This window comes from Teleopsis dalmanni, chromosome 1 (assembly GCF_002237135.1).
Source record: "Teleopsis dalmanni isolate 2A chromosome 1, ASM223713v2, whole genome shotgun sequence".
Taxonomy (NCBI): Eukaryota; Metazoa; Arthropoda; class Insecta; order Diptera; family Diopsidae; genus Teleopsis; species Teleopsis dalmanni.
In genome coordinates this window covers 159,475,043-159,497,321 of record NC_051846.1, presented here as the reverse complement: position 1 = coordinate 159,497,321, position 22,279 = coordinate 159,475,043, and the positions used below count along the sequence as shown (strand labels likewise).

At 30.2% G+C, this 22,279-nt stretch overlaps 1 protein-coding gene across 1 annotated transcript; it reads right to left on the bottom strand.

Moving 5' to 3' along the window:
- Positions 1-892: 892 nt before the first annotated feature.
- LOC119669622 (1-acyl-sn-glycerol-3-phosphate acyltransferase alpha) lies at positions 893-20,174 on the bottom strand. The gene is made up of 3 exons (XM_038079603.1): positions 19,659-20,174; positions 2,531-2,664; positions 893-2,443 (listed from the first exon to the last, which is right to left on the bottom strand). The coding sequence occupies exons 1-3, from the start codon at positions 19,838-19,840 to the stop codon at positions 1,749-1,751; spliced, it is 1,011 nt and encodes a 336-aa protein (XP_037935531.1). The 5' UTR covers positions 19,841-20,174; the 3' UTR covers positions 893-1,748.
- Between the last annotated feature and the right edge of the window lie 2,105 nt (positions 20,175-22,279).

Below are 22,279 nucleotides of genomic sequence, written 5' to 3'. Positions count from 1 at the left end.
CTATTAACCATTACTAAACCATTCTCTTCATGTTATCTGCTTTTTATGTAAGATCCCTGCGGTCTATTACAGCAACAACAACGATAGAGAATCTTTTTACTTTGATACGAGTTGACCTTTTTCTTTTACGATTTTCTATTGTCACTTTGGAATAGAATCCTTTTCCTCTTGGTCCAAAAAAGCTGGGTATTCAGAAATAATGTGACTATATATTATTTCACTATAAATAAATCTTCACTTTGAAGAAAAATTCATATTTTACATTTTTTAAATAGAATTTCTTTTTATTTAAATCAAAATGATTTTATTTCTTTTTTTTTAAATAAAATTAATATACTCACATGCGAACATTTACAATTTGTTTTGAATATACAATTTATCTAAATAAAATAATATCTAACAGAAGCATAAAGTGAAAAAGTTTAAATAAAAAAATGTATATTTTTTAAAAATTATGTTTAATTTTTTCTATACATATATTTAACAAATGTATATTTATATTATTTAAATTCGAATTATGAAAAATATATTAAAATAGCACTGCTCCAATTATTTTCTAGGTAAAAATACTTTGATACCAGCTAATAAATAATAATAATTATAAAATTTTAAATTAAAATTCTTTAATATTTTAATGAATTTTAAGAGTAAAGTTTGATTGTAAGTCCATCTTATCGAATATTCATACAATTATTTATTATACATAAGTGGATTGAGTTTCATGCAATTTATATATTATATATGTAATTCCTCATCTTAATTATATTAAACAATGTTTGTTATTCACCAGTCTATTTAAAATTATATAAAAAACAAAAAATTCCATTTAAATAATCTCCCCGAAGGCAATTCAAATTAATATATATATATATATATAGCTATAAGCATTTTTTATATTATCTGGTTTTCGATATCGAATTAAAAAATGAAATATTTTAGGTCAAGTTAATCGTTACTCTCACACGCCGATATAAATTAAAAAATACATTGATAATTTCTTACGGATTTAGTGTCTGTTTAATAATTAAATAGAATAGAATTAAACTATTATTCTATTTTAATAATATTGCAATTACTGTGAAGACGCAAATGTAAAACTGTAAGTATTTACCGGATATTATTATCTGATTTAAAATACTTTTATGTTTTTTAAACTCATAATATCATACATATACAGGGCATTTCCTAACTAAACGAATTTACAAACTGATGTGCCAATGTCCGATATATAGACCGATAGGCCTTTCCTTGCTATCTTGCATCTCGTTTAATATTGAAAATTGGCATCTGTATCTACACAATGTTTTCTGTTCCTTGGTCCAGGGAATGATCTCTTGTATTTTGTTGGGGAACATACTATATACACACGGAAGGAATTTTTTTCTTGTCAGCTAATATCTCGATTAATATTGGACGCCTTTTTTCAATTAGGTTCTTACGTTACTTATGCACAAGAATATCTTTAAAAATTTTAAAAGTCTTAGTTAGGAAACCCCATGTGTGTAAATTAAGTTCATAAAAAAACCAATTATTGGTATATGTCATATGTTTAGGTTAGTTAAAAATAAATTTATATTTATACATAATATAGTCCTTATGTTATAAAGAAACATCCCGAAGAATATGCTTGAAAATGTTTAAAATATACACATATGTTTTAGAGTATACACGTATTTGCAATTTGGTATATGTTGCCACGTTTTTTTGGGAGTGTAGAGTTTAATTTCTATCACTTTAAACGAGTACATTCAATGTACGTTCTTCAAATTAAGATTTGTACGGCCCGCTGTGTCTTGCTTAATTGGATTTCTGAATTCTTCCTTTGGTGTTGGTGGTGGAGTCACTGCTAGTAATGTCGGTGTTGTCGGCTGTTTTGTGGTGGTAGGACTTTTTCCACCGGTATTGTGTAAGCTTGTGCTTACCAGTGGTGTATTGCATTGCCTCGTTGTCTTATAGTGATGCAATATTTCAGCCGAAGTGTTTTTAAAAGTTTCTGACATTTGATTATGTACAAGTTCCATTAGCTCTGGTATATCATTTCTTGTTAGTCCTACTGTGCTGACTGGTGGTAAAGATGTTATAATTATATTTCCCGAGTTCAAAATTTTCTTTTTATCATTTAGAAATGATATATAAGAACTAAAGACCACTGGTATAATTGGTATTTGCTCATCGATGGCCATATAGAATGCACCCTTTTTAAATGGATGCACTTCACCGGTATTTCGTCGTGTGCCCTCTGGAAATACCCATATTTTAATGCTCTGCTGTTTAATTTTAGTGTTAACTGCATTAAGAGTTTCGCGTGCTTTTTCTCCACGAACTCGGTCAATAAAAATTAAGCCAGCCAACCAAGCTGCTAATCCGAAGGGCCAAGCATAGAAGAGTTCACGTTTAGCTACTACAGTACATTTATCCATTACGTGCCAAATGTTAAACATGCCTATATAAAAATGGTATATAATAAAATTGATTTTATTTAATTAATATATTCAGATTAAATGATAGAGTAATTTAAATGTTTTTATACCTAAAACGTCTAATGAGCTTTGATGATTAGAAACGATAATAGCAGGTCGATCCTTTTCAAGGTGCTCTCCGCCGCGTAGTTCCCATCGTAAGCCAATCAATGTTGTGATTCGTTGGCAGAATGTGCTGGCCCAGCTGCAATTGAAAAACGAGTACAGAGAAAATGAAATAAAATGAAAATTAATACTTCACCTAAATCATTATTTAAGCAAATATATTTCATAATTTTTTTTTTTAATTAATTGTCTTTATAAATTCTGTTGATAGGTGTATTGTTTCCATTTCTATGTTTGTGTATGTAACTCCATGCTGCTTATTGTTATTTTTTTTCATTTATGCCTGTCTTGAAATTCCATATTACCGAAATAGTAGATCGTGGGAATGAAATCTCTCTACTTTTCTAAAAATATAATTGCTATGTATCTTATACCTTATAGAGACATCTCATAAGATTCTATGAATATAGTCACAAGAATTTTTTTTTTATTTCATCAAATGTCCTTATGCTTTTTCAGATAATTGAGCTCCATTATGCACGATAAATATATTTATAACTTATAGATATTGTACAATCAAAGTTGGTTAGGGAATGCTTTCAATTTCTCAATACCCAAGCATCGAGGAACTATGTTACTCTTATGTGTGTATCGGGACTTGAAGGGCATGGGGGCAATGTAATAGCAGACTCACTAGCAAAGAAGGGTGCATTACTCCTTTCATTGGTCCAGAGCCCTTCTGCGGGGTAACAAATAGCTTCAAAAATAACTTATTATGTGAACAGGAGAAACAAAATCTACTTGAATACTGGAGAGCCCAAACAGGTATGCGGCAGTCAAGAAGATGCATTGATCCTAAATACATTAAATTTGATGCTATCCTTGGCCTTAGCAGAAATGATATTAAAATCTACACTGAACTTCTTACAGGTTGCTGTAGACTTAATTGCCACATGAAGATTCTAGGTGCGGTAGAAAGTGATTCCTGGCGACTCTGTCATGAGGAGAAGGAAACATCACAACATATCCTATGCAACTGCCCAGCCGCGGCAAGACGTACACTCGACTACCTTGGAAGCGGAATTTTAGTCCCAAATCAAATAAGTAAAATTAAGCCCACAGCAATTACGAGATTTATAAAAAGTCTAGAGTTGTTTTAGTTGGGTCTTTAGGCGCACAATACATCTTTTAGGTCAAGGTGCATTCATAGCCTATTATTTAATAATAATATAATTACTTAATAATAACTTAATTTTTAAATGGGAGGTCTAATACATGTAACTTTTTAAGCCTTCTGACCTCATCAGTCTCGTCTAACATAGCTATAGCTACTTTCAAGGTATTTCGAAGTATAATTTCCTATTGCTTCTTTTGTGTAGGGGACTTTGAAATCTCTATGAATGCAGTGGTTTGTTACAAACCATAGAGCATTTACATAGTTACAAGAATAAAAAAAAATACCTAGCACTGAGTTTCTAACATTTTTCGTGGTCTGTTTCGCCTAAGAGACATTCTCGATACCCGAGCGTCCTATAAAGAAATTACAACTGATCGTGGGAGACAGAAATTACTGTTGCAGTTAGTTGATGCAGTTCACAAGTAATGACATATATAACACGTATAAATTTGTGTCCATTCATCAGAAATATATCAAACAGATTTAGATCAAACTGACATCGATACATTTTCATAAAACTTTCATAAAACCCTTATATGGAATTAACAGTAGGGCATGTAAGAGGGCTTTAGGTTGGGAAATAGTAATATAATATAAGAAATAAAACAAGAAAGGAATTAAAGTCTACTTAATAACTTGAATATTAATTTATATATAAATTTAGTCTACATACTAAGCATATAGCTTAGGGAAAAAATAATTTTGTGCATAGTACAAGATTTAATAAAATCAATATGAAGTGTAGGATTGCATAAAACTGAATCCGAAATAATAGAATAGAATTAGAATATATACTGAATATAAGTTCGCAATATCACATATTGACAGAGTAAAGCACTTTGGCCTTATGTTTTGCACTCTAATTGAACACAGGAACACTCGCGTCCAGCTTCCAGAGTCACTGATTGTTGAGACCAATTCCCGCTACTTATATTGAATTTGAAAATTTGACAGATTCTTCAGAGTTTTTTAGTACAGACATCATACCAATTAACTTTGTGTATAAAGAATCTGGAAATATTGAATACAATCCACAAGAAGAGCATTCCTAGCCTATTAACCAAAGCTGGGCAGTCACAGAGAAAATGTATGATTGTTTCCTTTTCGCTCATGTTTCCGCAACTTTTACAAAAAGTGTTAAATGGAAAGTGCAGTTTCTCAGTATAACTTCGAAACCCAGATCGACCGGTTTATTTTACATATTGTGAGTGACTTCCATCTTATTTTTAGTTAACCACAAAAAATGGAGTAAGGTGCCTCTTTTAACGGTGTCTATTGATATATATATATCGACAGCCATAGGTTGACACCCATAGAAGCGTCAAAGCGTGCTAAACTGTCTGTTTTTTTATTGAATTCAAAGTTCCCATGACTGGGAAGATGACATAAAGACTGCATATTTCTTCGATTCGAAATAAGGCGGCTCTAATAAGGTGAAAGTTTAATGAAACTCTCTGAACTAAGGAATGAAATAATAATCTTAATGAGTATGATAATGCTCTAATATTTTCGAAGATTAATTTTTTGAAAAATAATTCTCCAGCTGTTGAAAGCTTCGAACATTTAGATAATCGAGTATGTTTGTATTCGATTCGATGTATTTATAAAAAAAGAAAACAAATATAAAAAAATATAAATAAGATTTGTTATTTATGTTAAATAATAGAAGATTTTCGTGCATGTAAGAAGTTCGATTCAAATGTTCGAATTCGAACTGCTCGAGTATTGTTTCGTTTAAAAACAGTTTAAAGTTACTGGTAATTACAGTTTTATGTTTAATTCAAAACAGATTCTATAGCGATTGTACGAGTATGAAGATAAAGAAATATAAGCACCTACGTCACTTGCTAAAAATATTTTAATTAAATCAACTTAGGTTATAATTTTAATTGACAGTACAACAGGTAGCACGTGGCAAAGCTTAAAAACTTTTTACAAAAATTGTAAATTAAATTTTTTATTTAAAAATACATTTATTTTATATGGTGGTATGTTTTATAAATTGAAATATATATAAATTAAAAATTAAACATGTAAGTAATAGGTTAAAAGTAATTTAAGTCTAAAGGCACGTTGCTATTTTCATACAATGAATTTTTCGGGTTCAAAAGTTAAAGTAGTTATGAAGATGATATGCTATTTAGTTGAAAAGTCCAAAAAATTAGTGTTTAATAATAATTTAATTTTGTTAAAGTTTGCTTCCTAATACTCTGATCCTAATAATATTAAGATCAGAGTGCAATGCGCTCAAATGTTCGAAAGTGATGTCAGATGCATGTGATTGCTGTAGACAGGAGCTGGTGAAATAAGCTTTTCTCCTATTTTATTCATTCTGACTTTCCATGAAATCCTAAGAATCTGTTTCGATGGCCACTACAGAATATATTGATCTCTTCTCTTCTTCTGAATGATAACGAATCAACAGACTATTTTTATCATGGCGAGCCAAACTTGTGTAGATCTTTAACATTACGTAAAAAGTCTAACTCGAAAAGAATCTAAAGCAGAATTAGATTATAATATCATTAAAACTGTAGTTATGTCAAGCGGCTCAAACGATACAATCAACTATTGTTATAAGAACGAAAATAAAGCTATTGTAATATTATGCGTAGTATATTAAATGTGATCAAAAAGTAAAGAAAATTTTCAAATCGCTCGTACTATATAATATTAATCAGATCTGAGTATTATTTTGTTTATTGACAGTTTGTATGACATATTGTGGAAAAAAAGGAATTAAGTAAAACAAAATATTTAAAATTATAAAATAAGAACTTTAGCAATAATACAATGGAACAACCACAATTCTACGGTAGTACAAACGTTTTCAGGAAGATTAAGAACACGTTGACATAAAGAAAACATCTGGGCTTCCTAACATATCCATTAATATTAAGTTAGGTTAGGTTGCTGTTGCAATTTTTTGCACTAAAGACTACTTAAACTCAAATATTGTCCATACTCCATTAGGAACTTGAGGATACAACAAATGATTTCCATCTATCTCTCTTCTGTGACAGTTGTCTGAACTCGTTAATCGATTTGTTAGTTTCGGTGTTTATTGTTCTTCGCCATGTTGTAGTGGGCCTGCCTCTACGCCGGGCTCCCTGGGAGTTTCACGTTATCACGTTAGCTCCCTGGGAGTTTCAAGTGTCTTACGCAGTGTATGTCCCGTTGTGATATCACAGCTAAGCGTTGCTTATACGCAGACCACAAGGACCGCGGTGGTCTGCGTACACAAAAAGTTAAAAGACGCAACTACCCTTCTTCAATGTTGGAAACACGGAAAATATTGGATAGGATATAGAAGAAGTAGAAATGTCATACGGCTCCTTCGAAAAATTGTTAAGAAGTTTTAAACGTAAAAAGAGTAGCAGTAAATTAAAAGTAATCTGCAGACATAGCACCCTGAGAATCTTTTATATTTCCTAAACTTAAAAAGACTTTGAAAGGACAAATTTTTTAAAAATATAACAACTAAGACGAAAAAACAGAACGCGGTTAAGTTCATATCAATAATTATTTTAAAATTGGAAACTATGGTGACATATGTGGATAATATCACGCAAGACAAGTCAAATAGAAATGTTGTAGAATTGTTTTTTTTTTGGACATTTAAACATTGGATATTTGAAAACTACTTTTTTATTTTACCAGGTCACAAAATAGAGACTAACTGTTAGACGGAGACTGCGAACTTAATTTGATAGATCATGCTGTATAACATTGTATATATGTATGTGTAGTCTGCGACATCGCCCGGCATCTGGCGCAGTAAGTCTGAAACAATGCTTCTGACTTAATAAATAACTTTTTTATATACTCTAAGCTCTCTAAATATATATTTTTTCATATTCGTGTTTGAATTGGAATCCAACAAAGCCGTTTTAAACTTTGTGTACATAAAAAAGTTTAAAAATAATTTTCTACATTTTTTTTGCAAGTGACAGCATTTCATGTATGGTTTCGGATTACTTTTGGCTGTGATAATTATGCTGACTAAGATAAAATTCAGAAACATTTTACAATTAAATTTGTATTCAATTCTTTTTCGAAATGTCGGCTTTTTTAATTCTCTAATCTCTTAGAGATCAAAAAATGTTTAATCCATTGTTTTTATTTTTGATAAAGCGCAATAGTATTGTCAGAAAATGTTGATTAATTAATAAGCTAACTAAACTATGAAGAAAGAGAGTTACTAATTTCAAGCAGTTTTTAGTTGTTAAAGAAATTGTACTATACAACCGGCTTCTCTTTTAAAATTAGAACACCGCAAACACTGTCTTTATGCATGAAACAATGGGTGATTCGTTAGCACGAGCGCGAAGAGACAGGAATCCTATGATACACTCAGAAGATGGATGTTAGAGTTCGTAGTGCTTCCTTAGATATTAGTTATTTGACCGGCAATATCTTGAAGGCATGGCTTTGCAACCACTGAAATGTTTATGGGCCCATGATGGTGACATAGTTCCAGTCTATTGAGCTCAACCAGTAACAGGAGATCTGGACACCAAAACATCTCAAAAAACCAGATACAATCGACATAAATCAAAAGCTTACATTAAATTACTATTTAGTACTTTTTAAACATTAGATAATGTAGGTATATATACTAACTTCTAATATTTACATATTTATACTCACATCTATACTTATTAAATACTTGTACATTTATAGATTTAATGCAATAAAAATATTTGTGCAAAAATATGATTTAAACTTAAAATTTTAAAATAGGATTAACGTTATCGTATATTTGTTACTTACACTTTTATTTGTTTATTCAATTAATTAGTTACTAGTTCGCTTAAAGTAATAATAAATATTGTTATCTAAATCGGTTATTATACAAATTCAGTAGTTCAAAAATATTTACATTTCAATTAAAATTTGCTGACACAATTTTTAACGTTAAGTTTAATGAGAAGTTTTTAAACTTTAACTTTCATTGATCAGAAAAGAAAATAATATTACGACATATTATTATCGTAATAATTTATAGAGTAATATCTTTATTAATAAACTATTATCTTTAGCTATACTTTTATTTATATCCAGTGCGAAGCTCTGGGAGAGCATACAACTACCACTTGATATAAAAAAAAGATTTTTCAATGGAATGACTAAAACACTACTACTAGACAAGTCTTACGATAAACAACCCACCAGATAATCGCTGACCATGCCCTTTTAAGAATCCTTGTAAGAATATTACAAAGAACATTGAATTAGACGCTATTAGAGGTTGACTTCTCATAAAAATATATCACTTGAGTCAGATTTCGAATAATTCCTATTGTTTGCATTCTGTTTTTGATTGCTAAATAAGCGCAGATGTAGTTGATCTATAAAGACGTTTCAGTACGTGTAAGGTTGGGTTTTCCATTTTTTTCGATTTTATTAAAAAGCTGGGCTTCTTTTCTTTTCTTCTTTATAAACTTTTCCACAATATGCAGATCACTATGAATGTCCTGGTTTCTTAAGTATCATTGTGCGTGCAAAATATTCCTTAGCGTTTTATTTTGATAGATCTGCAACTGTTTAATTGTTGATTTTGTGGTCCTGCAGTATTCTGTGCTACCATTAGACCATAGCCTTGGCCTAACGACTTGCTTATAAATAATTATTTTTTATTTTTAATATTGAGATCTTTATTTAGCAGCGGATTCAGAGCACAAAAGACCTTGTTGCATAAAGATATTCTGTCTTTCACAGAATATCTTTCACAGAACACGCATTCCAGTTAAACTTGTTGTCTAACGTAACGCCTAGATATTTAACTTAGTTTGCTTAACCATTACGTTTTTTGTTGACTATCAGAATTCTCGAAACATTGTCTTTTTTCCAGAGAATGTATAATGCTTTAGTTTTTCTTTCAGTTAACTTAATCGTCTATCTATTAAAGTATCTCCTTAGACTGTTGATATGCTTCTATAAGTTGGTTGTTACTTGCTGAGAGTTTTTGTTAGAGTGTTATATACATGCATCATCTACGTATAGATACAGCGAATTTCCTTCTTGTTTGGGAATATCTGCTGTGTAAAGGTTATAAAGCACCGGGGAAAGGGGGGATCCTTGAGGACAGTCTTATTGATCCTTCTATACTTCTATTTGTTTTATTGCGGTTAGGTGATTACCAATTATTTTAATAAGGTGGAATACTCGTGGAATTCAAGTTCTCTAGTAACCAGTTCGGTAATCGAGTAACATGGTAATATTGTAAAGAGCCAATTACCAAGTTGTATTGTGTTTTTACCGTTTTGTATTGTTATTATGCTATTTGGTTATTTATTTCGGCACTCGACATCGTGAATACCCCTATTATATACCCCTATTATAGTACAGATATTATAAGACCAGAGATTTACGAGCTACAAAATAGATATCAAACAATTGTGTGTCTAGTGTGTATCTAGTGTGTAATTCGGACAAAAGGGACAAAATCTGGTTGTCAAGCGATTGATTGTATTGTATCACAATTGTATATAAAAATAATAGAAAATTTTTGGTGTGACTTAGTCAAGTTTGTTATAATAATCCTTTAAATATTTTTTTTTGTTGTTTCCAGTAACTAATTGCCCCAACCGAAGACATGTCTATCGGACACGTGAGAAGTTGATGAAAAAACTTAATACGAATTAATTATGAATAATTAATACATAATAAGAATGTATCACCAACTGTTAATGTGAATATGTAACACAAAAACAAATGTTTGGAATAAATATCAATTAGGCGCGGTATTCCAATAGAAACATTTCCTAAATTTATAAATAATATACTAACCTTTATGAGCGCTTCAATTAGTTTAATGAGCATTACACGCTGTGCTATTACAAAAATCAATCCAAATTACCCAAATACAATAAATACATTTTAGTTGAACCAATTTACTTAAATTGCTTTAGTTGTAAATTGACGTTAATAATTAATTGAACCTCATAACAAAATTCTGTGGAATAGTCAATATTGTGGGCAATAAAGGCAATAAAAGCCAACACCTCAGAGACGCGCATTTATATTGATAATGTTTATTAACTTTTGATTAGATTTTTTATTCGTTATTTATTTGCATGACACTGACGAATTGTCAAATCAAAATTAAAAAAAACAAAAAAGCAGTGCAGACGTTAATAGACACTATAGATAAAAAATTTATCATAGGAAACGATTATAAAAAAAATTTTTTTTAAAGTTTATCTGTAGTTAATAACCTATTTTGAGCATATCTATAATTTGTTTATGGGTTTAAAAAATTTATAATATATTATTAAGTTCAAACATTTCTTAAACAATCATTTTTCCAATAATCAAAATAATCGCATAAAATGATATTAATCTAGTGCTCTTTTAAGAAAACCATATAGTTCGTATATATTGAAGTACTAAAGTAAACTTCCTGAAAAAGGGATGTTCACGATCACCGCAGTAGCACACATTCGAATCTTACCTACAAATTAAATTTATTAACAGTTAGGTTAGGTGAAGTAATAAGAAGCACGAGCCCTCCTAAATTAGCTAAAAAACTATTTGGATTCCACAATTCTTCGTAATGATGAGTAAGAGAATAGTCATGCTAGAACCAGCCGGAAACATTGATAAATGTGAGGATTTAATATATTATTACGTTGTTTACAAGGTATTCACCATTTACTATAAAAAGTATTAATTACTAAAAATCGATGAAATGTTCGACTTGATGTTTGGGTACCACATGAATTAACTCAAATAAATTTGTTCGATCGAATTACTGTCAGTCAAACACTACTGAAATGCAATAAAATCGAGCAAATCTTTATAGGCGATGAAAATATAATGAAATGCAATAATATTCAACTCAAGCAAACATGACTAAAACTCAATGACCTTACACATAAGACTCCAAGACTTCGATTGACGACAAATAATGTTATTTTAAGTATTTGATGGAATTGGAAAGGAATTCTCTATAACGAGCTGCTCCAGCCTGGGGCACCGGTTAATTCGGTTTTCTGCTTTTCACAATTAGACCACATGAACGAAAGGAAACCATCATTATCATAACTATGACAGGAGATACACACCTTTGTTGACTTAGTTCCATAAAATTGACGGAACTTGATTGGGAAGTTTTGTGGTATAGTTCCGTATAGCCCGGAACTTGTACCATCTGAATGTTATTTGTTTCGTTATCTGCAAAACTCTCTGAATGGTAAAAAATGACCGAAGAGCCGTAAAATCACTTAACAAAGTTCTTAGCCGATAAACCACAGAAATTCTAATTCGATGGAATTTAGAAACTACCCGAAAAATGGCAAAAAATCATAAATAATAATGCCCAATATAAACGTATAAAATAAATTAAATATAATAAGAAATTATATTAAATTATATTATATATATATATGATATAATATAAAAATATTTTATATTTATATAATGCATACCTTCTGATCAAAAAAGAACGAGAGGCCTATTTTTGAATTCCCGCGCTTATCCAATCGGTAAATTTTTTTTATTTTCACGCTGGCAACACTATTATATATATTCTGTTAAAGTTGAACGCATATTGTACGATTAGTTTTTGTTTGGCGTCTATACAAAGAAGTCGAAAAATTTTAGTGTTGCGATTTTTATAATGGATCAAAAATTAGAACAACGTGCGTGCATCAAATTTTGTATTGCAAATGGATTCAAGTGTGCCGAAACTGTTAAAAAATGTTAAAAAAGACCTTTGGAGATTTCTATGTGTTGCAACCACGAGTATACGAATGGTTTAAAAGCTTCAAAGACGGTCGTATAAGCTTGGACCATGATGAGATCCCTGGTCGCTCAACAACTTCTGTTACTGAAGAAAACATTGAATCGACGAAGCAAATCGTGTTAGAAAATCGTTGTGGAACGATTGGAGAGATTGCAGTGTTGTTGGGCATCTCATATGGAGCGGTGGAACACATTTTAACTGATGTTTTGGGTTTGAAACGCGTCGCTTCTCGGCTGCTGGCAAAAAAGCTGAATTTCATTCAAAAAAATCCGCAGTTTTTGGCCAAAAACTTAACCAATATCATCAACCAAAGCACCGTACTCTCCGATTGCATTTAATCCGATTTACCGATTGGATAAGAACAGAAATTCGAAAAATTAAAATTCTTTTTCTTTTTTGATTACAAGGTATATTATAGAAATATTTATAATATAAATATTTAAATTAATTTTCAATAAAGAAAATAAATAAAGAAATTTTTATGCGGCAAAATGTACCAAAAAAATTGTGGATATTATTTATAACACCCAATATATACTATAGGATCTTTTCCCTCCCTATTGCTCAATTTCAATTTAAACCGACTTTGGCTTTCATATAACGAATCAAGCATCGACAAAAGCTGTAACATTCGCTAAATAGACTAAGAAACACACCAGAGAGCCTTTCCTGGTGCTTAAATTAAACAGTATTTATCAATAATAATGACAATAATTGTTAGAATCAAGTTAGAATTAAATACAGAAATGACTTGAAAATTTATATTACTATTTCAACCACGTTGTATTTGTCTCCCACTTTGGTTCTTTGATCGCTGATGTCTTATTTTCCGCTAGATCTACCGTAGCCACATATGCAGCTTATGGTATCAAAGTTACTACAGTTCAAGTTGTATTATATAAGAACTAGTGTATTATTGTTTGTTTGATAGCCGCTCAGTTTTGAACAAAATAATGAAACAGATTTTCTTAAATTGAGATAACAGTTGTTTCTAATTAACAGAGTTACACCAAACTAAACTCTAAAACTATTGTTATACGTTTAAGCACTATTTTTCATAAGCCATCTGTTGCTAACTAATGTATTGTAGACGTTATCTACCGAACAATATACCTATTATGAAATAAAAAATGCATGGACATTATCTTTGTAAAATTATCTACACACTTGCGAATATATCGCTCGTGTAGCTTTTCATAAAATAAAATGCACTTCTTGATTATATTTTTGTAGAGCACTTGAAGAACTGAAACCGTTACAGTATACATTGTGCTCAAAAAGTATCCGGATTTTGACCTTTTTCAAGCATTTTTTTTGTTATGTTTTTCTTTCTTGACATATGGTACAAATTTGAGCGCCATCTGTCAATTAGTTTGTTTACAGTAGCTGTTAATGTGAGACTACCTCAAGTGCATTTAGCGATTTTTACTATGGATTTTTACTATTTTCTTGTTGCACGAGATTTTTTGACCAAACACGGCACCACTGTCATCGCTGAGGCACCATATTCGCCAGATCTGGATCCGTGCGACTTTTTCCTGTTCTCGAAACTCAAATTGCCCCTTCGTGGTAAGCGTTTTGAGTCGATTGAATCGGCGAAAGAGAATTCGCTGTAGGAACTAAAAGCCATACCTTCACGAGACTACGAAAAATGAATGGAAGATTGGGTTAAACGTTGGCATATGTGTATCGCTTCAGAAGGAGCATATTTTGAAGGATATAAAATAAATTTGGATTAAAATTTAAATTTGTGTGTTTTATTTACAAAATCCGAGTACTTTTTGAGCAGAAGGTATAACATCAACTTCGGCTGTATTTAGGGTGTGAGTATTTTTTATAAGAATTTCTTAATTCATTTCATTTATTAAATTTAAATGGTAAATAATATTTCTTTTGATATTTAACATTGAAAAGTATATACAGAGGATTTGTACCGAAATTTTTCATGAAATTATGTTACTGTTTTTTAGTGCTGTTACCTATATTCAAATTCAGTGCTTGCAGTGCAGTTAGCTAGCACTTTTAATGCAGTCTATTTCCTTTATAAGTAGCGAAAAGCAATAATATAGTTGGATGAGTGTCATGAATTCAATTTAATATATCAATTTAGTGTAATTGCAATGTAGCAATGTTATTTTGATTATTAACATGATGTAGAATTTTATTCTTTAATGTTCTTACATTTGCATTAAAATATTTAAATATCTAATAATTAATTAAATCTAATCTACATATATTAATACTACCTCTGACAAAGATAACTTATTTACTTTAGTAAATGAGTTAACGTGTTTTTTTTTTCAAAGTTGTAATTTTGCTACTTTTAGTTTAACAATTATATATTATTTACTTACTGATGTCCTTCTCTTCTCCCCCCTGCGGTAAAGGAGTTAGAATATTCCCGAGGTAAGACATACCATACCTGTCGTAAAAGGCAACTAGAGTCCCGGCGTCACCCCGACATTGTACATGGTAGTAAGTGACACGGCACTTGCTGATCACTTGTGGTTGGACTCGTAGTGGCTGTGGTTGATACCCAAACTTACGCGGGAAGAATGCATCATTTATTCGACGTGAAGTTATGTTTCACCACCGGGTGCTACGACCCTAAGAGTAGCAGAGGCGGAAATTTCTTATGAAATTCCAATGGAACGTGTTTTTGAACACCGTAATATTTGGCCATTATAGCATAGAATAGTACGTTAAATAACATTAAGACATTAAGATTGTCCTTCTCTCCTAGTGGAGCATACGGCCTCAAACTATTATATATAGACTTATAATACTAAAGAATATTTCCAGGCAGCAGAGAGTAGGTGGCAATACTCACAACAGTTTAATTAATTAGTTTAAAAAAATTTGTTGTTCTAATTTACTATTATTTAAAAACCATTCTAAAAATAAATTATGTTTGTTTATTTTATTTACATTCACACCTCATATTATTGTCTAATGATGAAAGAGAATTTCAATTTCCATCTTTAAGAATATAAAGATGTATTGTTCTTATTCTTTTTGAATAAAATTGAAAATGTTAAGTTCTGCATTTATTGCTTCCTTAACCTTCAATAAGTAATATTATCTTCGAATTCTTTGAAAATTAAAACGTTGTTTAAACAAAGACTTATATTTCAGAGCATTAACCTTAGCTTTATTTTCAGTTTCCTAATTGTTCATCGTAATATCCCTAACTTTATAAATTCTTAAAATTCATAGATCTATAAGTTTTTCTCTATATGCTCTATAAAAATGTTTACATCACTGATGCAATTGTTGTTTTTATTGGGACAAAGTGAAGTCGGCAACTGCGATCGTCTGTATAAACAAATATTATACAAATATTTAATAAACAAAGACATCGCATTATAGGTCAACATCAACTCATTTGATAATTAAAAAAAATTAAATTTGTTACGAGTATTTCATATTTTTATAACGCTTAGCAAAACTGAGAGATTCTTACGAAAAATATTTTGTTTAAAAACAAATAAAAGTATAAACTGTTAACATGCAGTAGCGTCACTAGAACTTTTTTATAGAGGAGAAATACATTTGTACCATATATTATGTTATCTAATAAACCTATCTTTTTCTAGAAAGTTCAAGAGATACTTTTGCCATAAATAACAATTATAAAGTTAAGTTATGATTTGACCAACTGTAATATACATACATACAAAGGTCGGACAGTTTCGTAATTGCACTATATTCTATTAATGTAGTCCATTTTGTAATAACTTAATAAAGTGAATATTTCAATATAGTAAAACGATAAATTACATTAAAATATAACTGAAACCGATTTTACAATGTATTTTCTTGTTGTGCCATTGTCCTTCTTTAAGCCTGACATAACGAATATAGAATATATAAACAGTACAACGCAAAAAAAAAAGATTAGTCATGAAAGAGTATACACAACGCAAAACAACATAATAACACAAACAACACAAGTTCAATCCGACTACCAAATACTTCGCATACAAAGAAATGCAATGCAATTGCACAATGATTGTATCAACTGATATAAGATTTTTCCTATGCTTCGTCAAGAAACAAAGGGGGTTATTTTTTTTTAATTAATATGCATAATCTAATGCATGGTTTTCCATAAGATAGGACGTATCAGATTGTTTCTTACAGCACAACTAATTTAGTCTTTACTGTATTTCACGATATAAAGTTACTACTGTTAGAAAACAAAAATTATTCAGAGATTATAAAAAGTAGTAGGCGTCAGCAGATAAGGCTGATTGTAATAAAACAGTCAATAAAGAGATAAGAAGCTATTTGTAGGCAAAATGATGCGATTATTGGATTTTTTTGTTGGTTATAGAATATTTGAACAACATAGCTTATCAAAAGGATTTTAACTGGCAAATCTATGGGTTTCATATGTATATTGAAAGACGGATACTTCGATCAAAACTTATTTCTTTTCTCGAATGGCAAACTAAAATGAATTGGTAATAAATCTGCTATTGAAGCGATATGTTTCATACGATCTTAACTAATTGTCATTTAAACTTCTGTCTAATACACGAGTAAGTAACCGTCGCTTGCTATAGGAGCTGGTGACTCTCACTGTAGTCTAATAACACTGACTAGAATAGAGTTTCTTAATGTTGAACTCCTTAAATTTTCTCTTTATGCCAATATACCATAGACCTTATGTATGCTTTAATGAAGAAACAAAACAAACAAAAAAATATAGAGTGCTTTCCAAAAAAATTGACAGGATTGACATACAGATATCAAACTTTGTGAACATAAGGAAGATTTTTACTGTAAACATATATTAGTATTGAATCTACTTCACCGACTTTTATTCCATTCATTATTATTCTTATTATTCAGCGATTTAAGAAATTTAGTTTTTTTTTTAAATGACTTTTTGAACTTATAGAAAACAGTAATTTATAGTGCCGAGTCTTATTCTTTTAAACTATGTAAGATACCTTCTTTATGCTTCTTTATCAAACCTGATTCCATCAAATGGTATAAGTTACCAAGATTTTTTTTTTCCTAATTCTATATAAACATATTGCCGACGTTTCGAAGTATGACTTCTTTATTAGAGACTCAAAAAATCTATTAGCAAAAACTCATAATTTACCAAATTAATTTACCAATCTACCAAAATGATATAAGATATCAACCATATTATCTCTTCCGTTTAGGCATGAGTGTGGAACAAGTTTCCAATCTCAATTTTTTTTCCTACAAAGCTTACTAGTTATACTACAATAAATTTCCAGTTTTGTTAATCAGTCTCTATTGTCTTGTCAGAATTCATATAATTATTATTATATATTTTTTTTTAAATTCACTTTATAAAGATTTTATACAATTCTTGTATTAATATAGGTTAAATATTCCTAATGTGATATCCATGACAAATTGTGTCAAGATGTCCTTCCCCATTTTTCTTCTTCCTGAACAAATAAAAAGAAATTATGGCTTTTTGAGCTACAGAATGGATCCCGGTGTAGAAGCAATGCAGCTATTTTCACATAAGTCTGTCTGCTATTCGGATACCTGTAATCTTAACCTGATCTCAAAATCCATAGTTTAGGTTAACTTGGAATGACACTGAAATAATTGTTCCGTTTTAATACCACAAATTAGCATTGTTGAAACGCTGACTACAGTTCAATGTACGCACGACGCTGAAAGGCGCGACATTCCCCTCTTCTAGTGAAAGTGAACAAAACTGGCAGGTCTATAATGGCAAAGTTCCTAATTATGTTGGATGACAGCTTTGTCTTGTTGGTAAGAAAAGTTTCCCCAAAGACTTTAAACCGTCTCTTAGCCAAAATGGATACTCACACATGAGGTGTAATACAGTGTTTTCCTCATTCGCAGAGTCACAACTTCGACAAAAGTCTTAATAAGATAGCGCCAGTCTCATAGCATGTTTTTCTAGTACGTAGTGAACTGAACTGTATGACTGAAAGGGAGATTGAATCTTCTAGTAAACCTACCACAATACTGATACCTCTATGGGGCATCTTAATGAGAATATTGGATTTCCTTTTAGTGGAAAGTGACCAGATTGCATATAGATGACTGCATATCGTTCAGTCTTTCCATCTTTTGTTAAAAATTTCACCACAAAAAGAACTTAGTACCAATTTCCATTAACGATATGCCCAAATTACTTAAGTGTACCGAGTGAGGTTCTGAAGCACCCTTTCTGTTTATATACCTATGACCGGAGACACAGATTAGAGAAATATTGAGTTGTGTCGACATTTTATTTAGAGATGTTTAGCAGTCAAAAACTGTCATAGATGTAATTTGGACTGAACTTAAGGACTTTAAAGCAGTTTGTCTGTCTAATAGTCTGAATTTCTATCGTTTTCTTTGCGAAGCGATTTCTCTAATCTCGCTTATACGGTAGTAAATTCTATTGCTGATGTTCGAGTTATTCTTATCTAAGGTGGAACGCCTCAATGTATAATTTTGTTTTAAATTTTTTTTTTGAGTTGTTACGTCGAAACTATTTTAAAATTGGTTTTGTCTTTTAGGTTCAAGGATATAAGGAATTCCTTATATTAGGAATACTCCTGATGAACAAAAAATACGATCAAAATAAAAGTACAGATCCTAAAAAACAAAACCACCTCCAAGTAGTTTTAGGTCGTTCTCTGCATCCACTGCCTTGCGAATTGTATTGTATGGCCATATTTGCGATGTCGTCTATAGGTTTTCGTAGTGTGTGGCCAATTCAATGGAATTTTCGTCTTCGTATCTCGGAGATTTATTTATTTTCAATATTTGATAACTGAATACACTAAACATAGAGTCACTAGTCACAGATGAATTTCACAGTTCTTGAAGAAAACAATGAGAGAACTAACGGATTCCAATAACAACATAAGTATAAAGAACATAGAATAGATATAATTTATATTAATTGGTGAGACATCTAAAAATCACTTCAATTATTTATCGAAATGCATTTAATATTAAAATGTCACAAACACACCGAAAATAAGGAAAAGTTAAATTATTTTAATTATTTGAAAAATTTTTAAAAAATAACACAAAATAGTTTATCGATTTTTCCATTATAGTGCATTGTGTGTTCTAGTATTAGCAGTCATGAAAATCAAATTAGAAATGCGATAAATAAACGTTTTCTTTGTTTTGTTGTTAATTTACAAAATGTTAAATATAATGTTAAAAAATTAATTGTACTTACAGCAAATTCCTGACATTGCACGGTCGACACAGCAGCGCCGGGAGCAGAATCACCGAATTGAGGCTCACCAAGCCATAATATATCAAAAATTTGAAATAATAGCGGAATATGTGGCTTGTCTCGTACAGGAACGGCAACATCAGCAACATGAATAGGCCGAACAGCTCAATGTACAGAGTCATGTTGCAAGGGGAACAGTGACAGATTGCAGTAGCAGCGACGGCGGCGACGGCGACAGCAGCAGCGACGTTTTCTTTTAATTATGTTTCACTTTAAAATTCTTGTGTGTTGTGCACTTACAATATTTTTTCATTTACTTATTATTTATTTATTTATTTATTTATTTCTTAATATTTTATGCGTATTTTTTTTGTTTCTCATTAAATGCAGCAATATTTGTGCGTATTATGTTGCATTTTTTAACGATTCAACGTTTATTTGTTTTTGACTGAACTCATTTGTGCGTTTAACCAAACAATAAAAAAAAACAATTTTTCTATTGTTTGTGAAAAATCAATTTTAATATTTTTTTTATTTTTGTTGTTTTTGTTGTTAACTTGATTTCTTTCTGATCTTTATTGCTGATAAAAAATATAGATAATTAATAGAAATATTAAACTCTAATACTGAGTGTGTCTGGGTGTTGCAAAATAATTGGCATTGTTGTAAATATTAAATTTCATATAAAACAATAAACTCCACATCAGGTTCTTTTCATAAATTCATTCTCTCAATAAACGTTAAAAAATAGACTACAAAAACAAAATATTAACCGGCATTAAAACAGAACAACAAATCGATTTTTGCAAAAACAGTGTATGACAAAAGTATTCATACATGTTACTTAAGGGTTGTTACATGTACTTGAGGTTACCGCAATAATTTTTTTTTAAATCGTAGAATAATTATTTGCTATATATTATTATTTATCATTAATACACTATTACTGTGAAATAATTTTTTTTTATTTTAAATGTTTAAAACATTTTTAAATGTTTTATTTTTATTTAAAACAACAAATTTAGTTTTATTTAAAACAGTGCATAACAAAAGTTTTTAAACACGTTACTTATGGGTTGGTTCATATATTTGCAGTTACCGCACTACATTTTTTTTTTATTTAAAATATGTTTTCATAGAAATGGCTATGATTAGAGACCTTTTCAGACACCAAGTACATACTCAGGACCTAATCTCACAGCCTAATCTCTTCCACAAAGTTTATGATTTTCCAGACACCAAGTACACACTCAGAACTTTCAGTCTAATCTCTTCTACAAATTTAACGATTATCCAGACACTAAGTATATAGTTAGGACTTTCAGCCTAATTTTTCCCATAAAGTAAATCGTAGGAGTATACTTATATGCTATATATATTTATTTGTTATTGATGCGTTCTAAATATTTAATAAGGTTTCATTATCATTAATGTTGTTTTGTAGGACATATAGTTTTATTTAACCATAAATTTTATTTATATAAAATATTGAATAAAATAATAAAATACTTATTACTCAAACATTATGACTGATTAATAAATTTCTTTTTATTTTACAACTATTTTTTGTGGGCTATAAGAACAATTTTATTTTTTAACAGTGCATGAAAAAAGTAATCATACACGTTATTGAGGAAGTGCTACAAGTACTAAGAGTTACTGTACTAAGTTTTTTTATGTAATGTATGTTGCGTTTTTTTACGGGCTATAAAGTCAATTTTATTAAAAACCGGCATTAAGAAGAACAACTCGATTTCTGTAAAAGCAGTGCATGACAAAAGTATTCATACATGTTATTTATAGGTTGCTACATGTATTTAGAGCTACAGTACTAATATTTCTTTTATATATAGTAAATTTTATATATAAAATTTCTTATACAGTCGAAGGATTATTCTAATAAACTAAAAAATTAATTAATTTCTGTAAAGGGAGAGAAGTGAACGCAAAGCAATCGTGACAGTACTCTGCAATACTATTACTATTTTATCCCAAATAATTTTTATTGCATAAATAAATAAAATACCGTAAAGGGTATTAATACTTCCCTTAGATGTTCATTATCTAAAGCATCCGATTAGTTGTTTGATGTAAAGTATGGATACAGATTCACACTGTGTAAGTTCTATACAAAAAAGTATAATAATAACGATGAACGTTTATTATAATAAAACATGGATCATTAGCTTCTTCTTTTTTGTTTTCTTTACTTGATGAAACGCGTATCTGTGACTACTTGGGTGAACCACTGTAACAAGTGCTTCATTGAATTATGGTTATAAATTATTTAGGTGAATTTACAGAATTTACATATATAGCATTTGTGATTCAGGAAAGTGTAATTCTGAATCAAACAATTTTAGCGCTCTGTCTTTGATGCACGTTTGCACTTTTTCGACTTTAAGGCGTTTCTGTATATCCTCATTACTGGACATAACATGGCCCTACTTTATATTGATAACTTTGAAGAACTTTAATGAATATTATTAATCTGAATACTATTGTAGGCCTAACACCTACAATAATAGACAGAAGTGATTTAGTTTGGTTTTTATTATTTTCTCGTTAGGTTATACAAAACTAACTTTTGTTTGGTTTAGACATACACATATATGAATAGG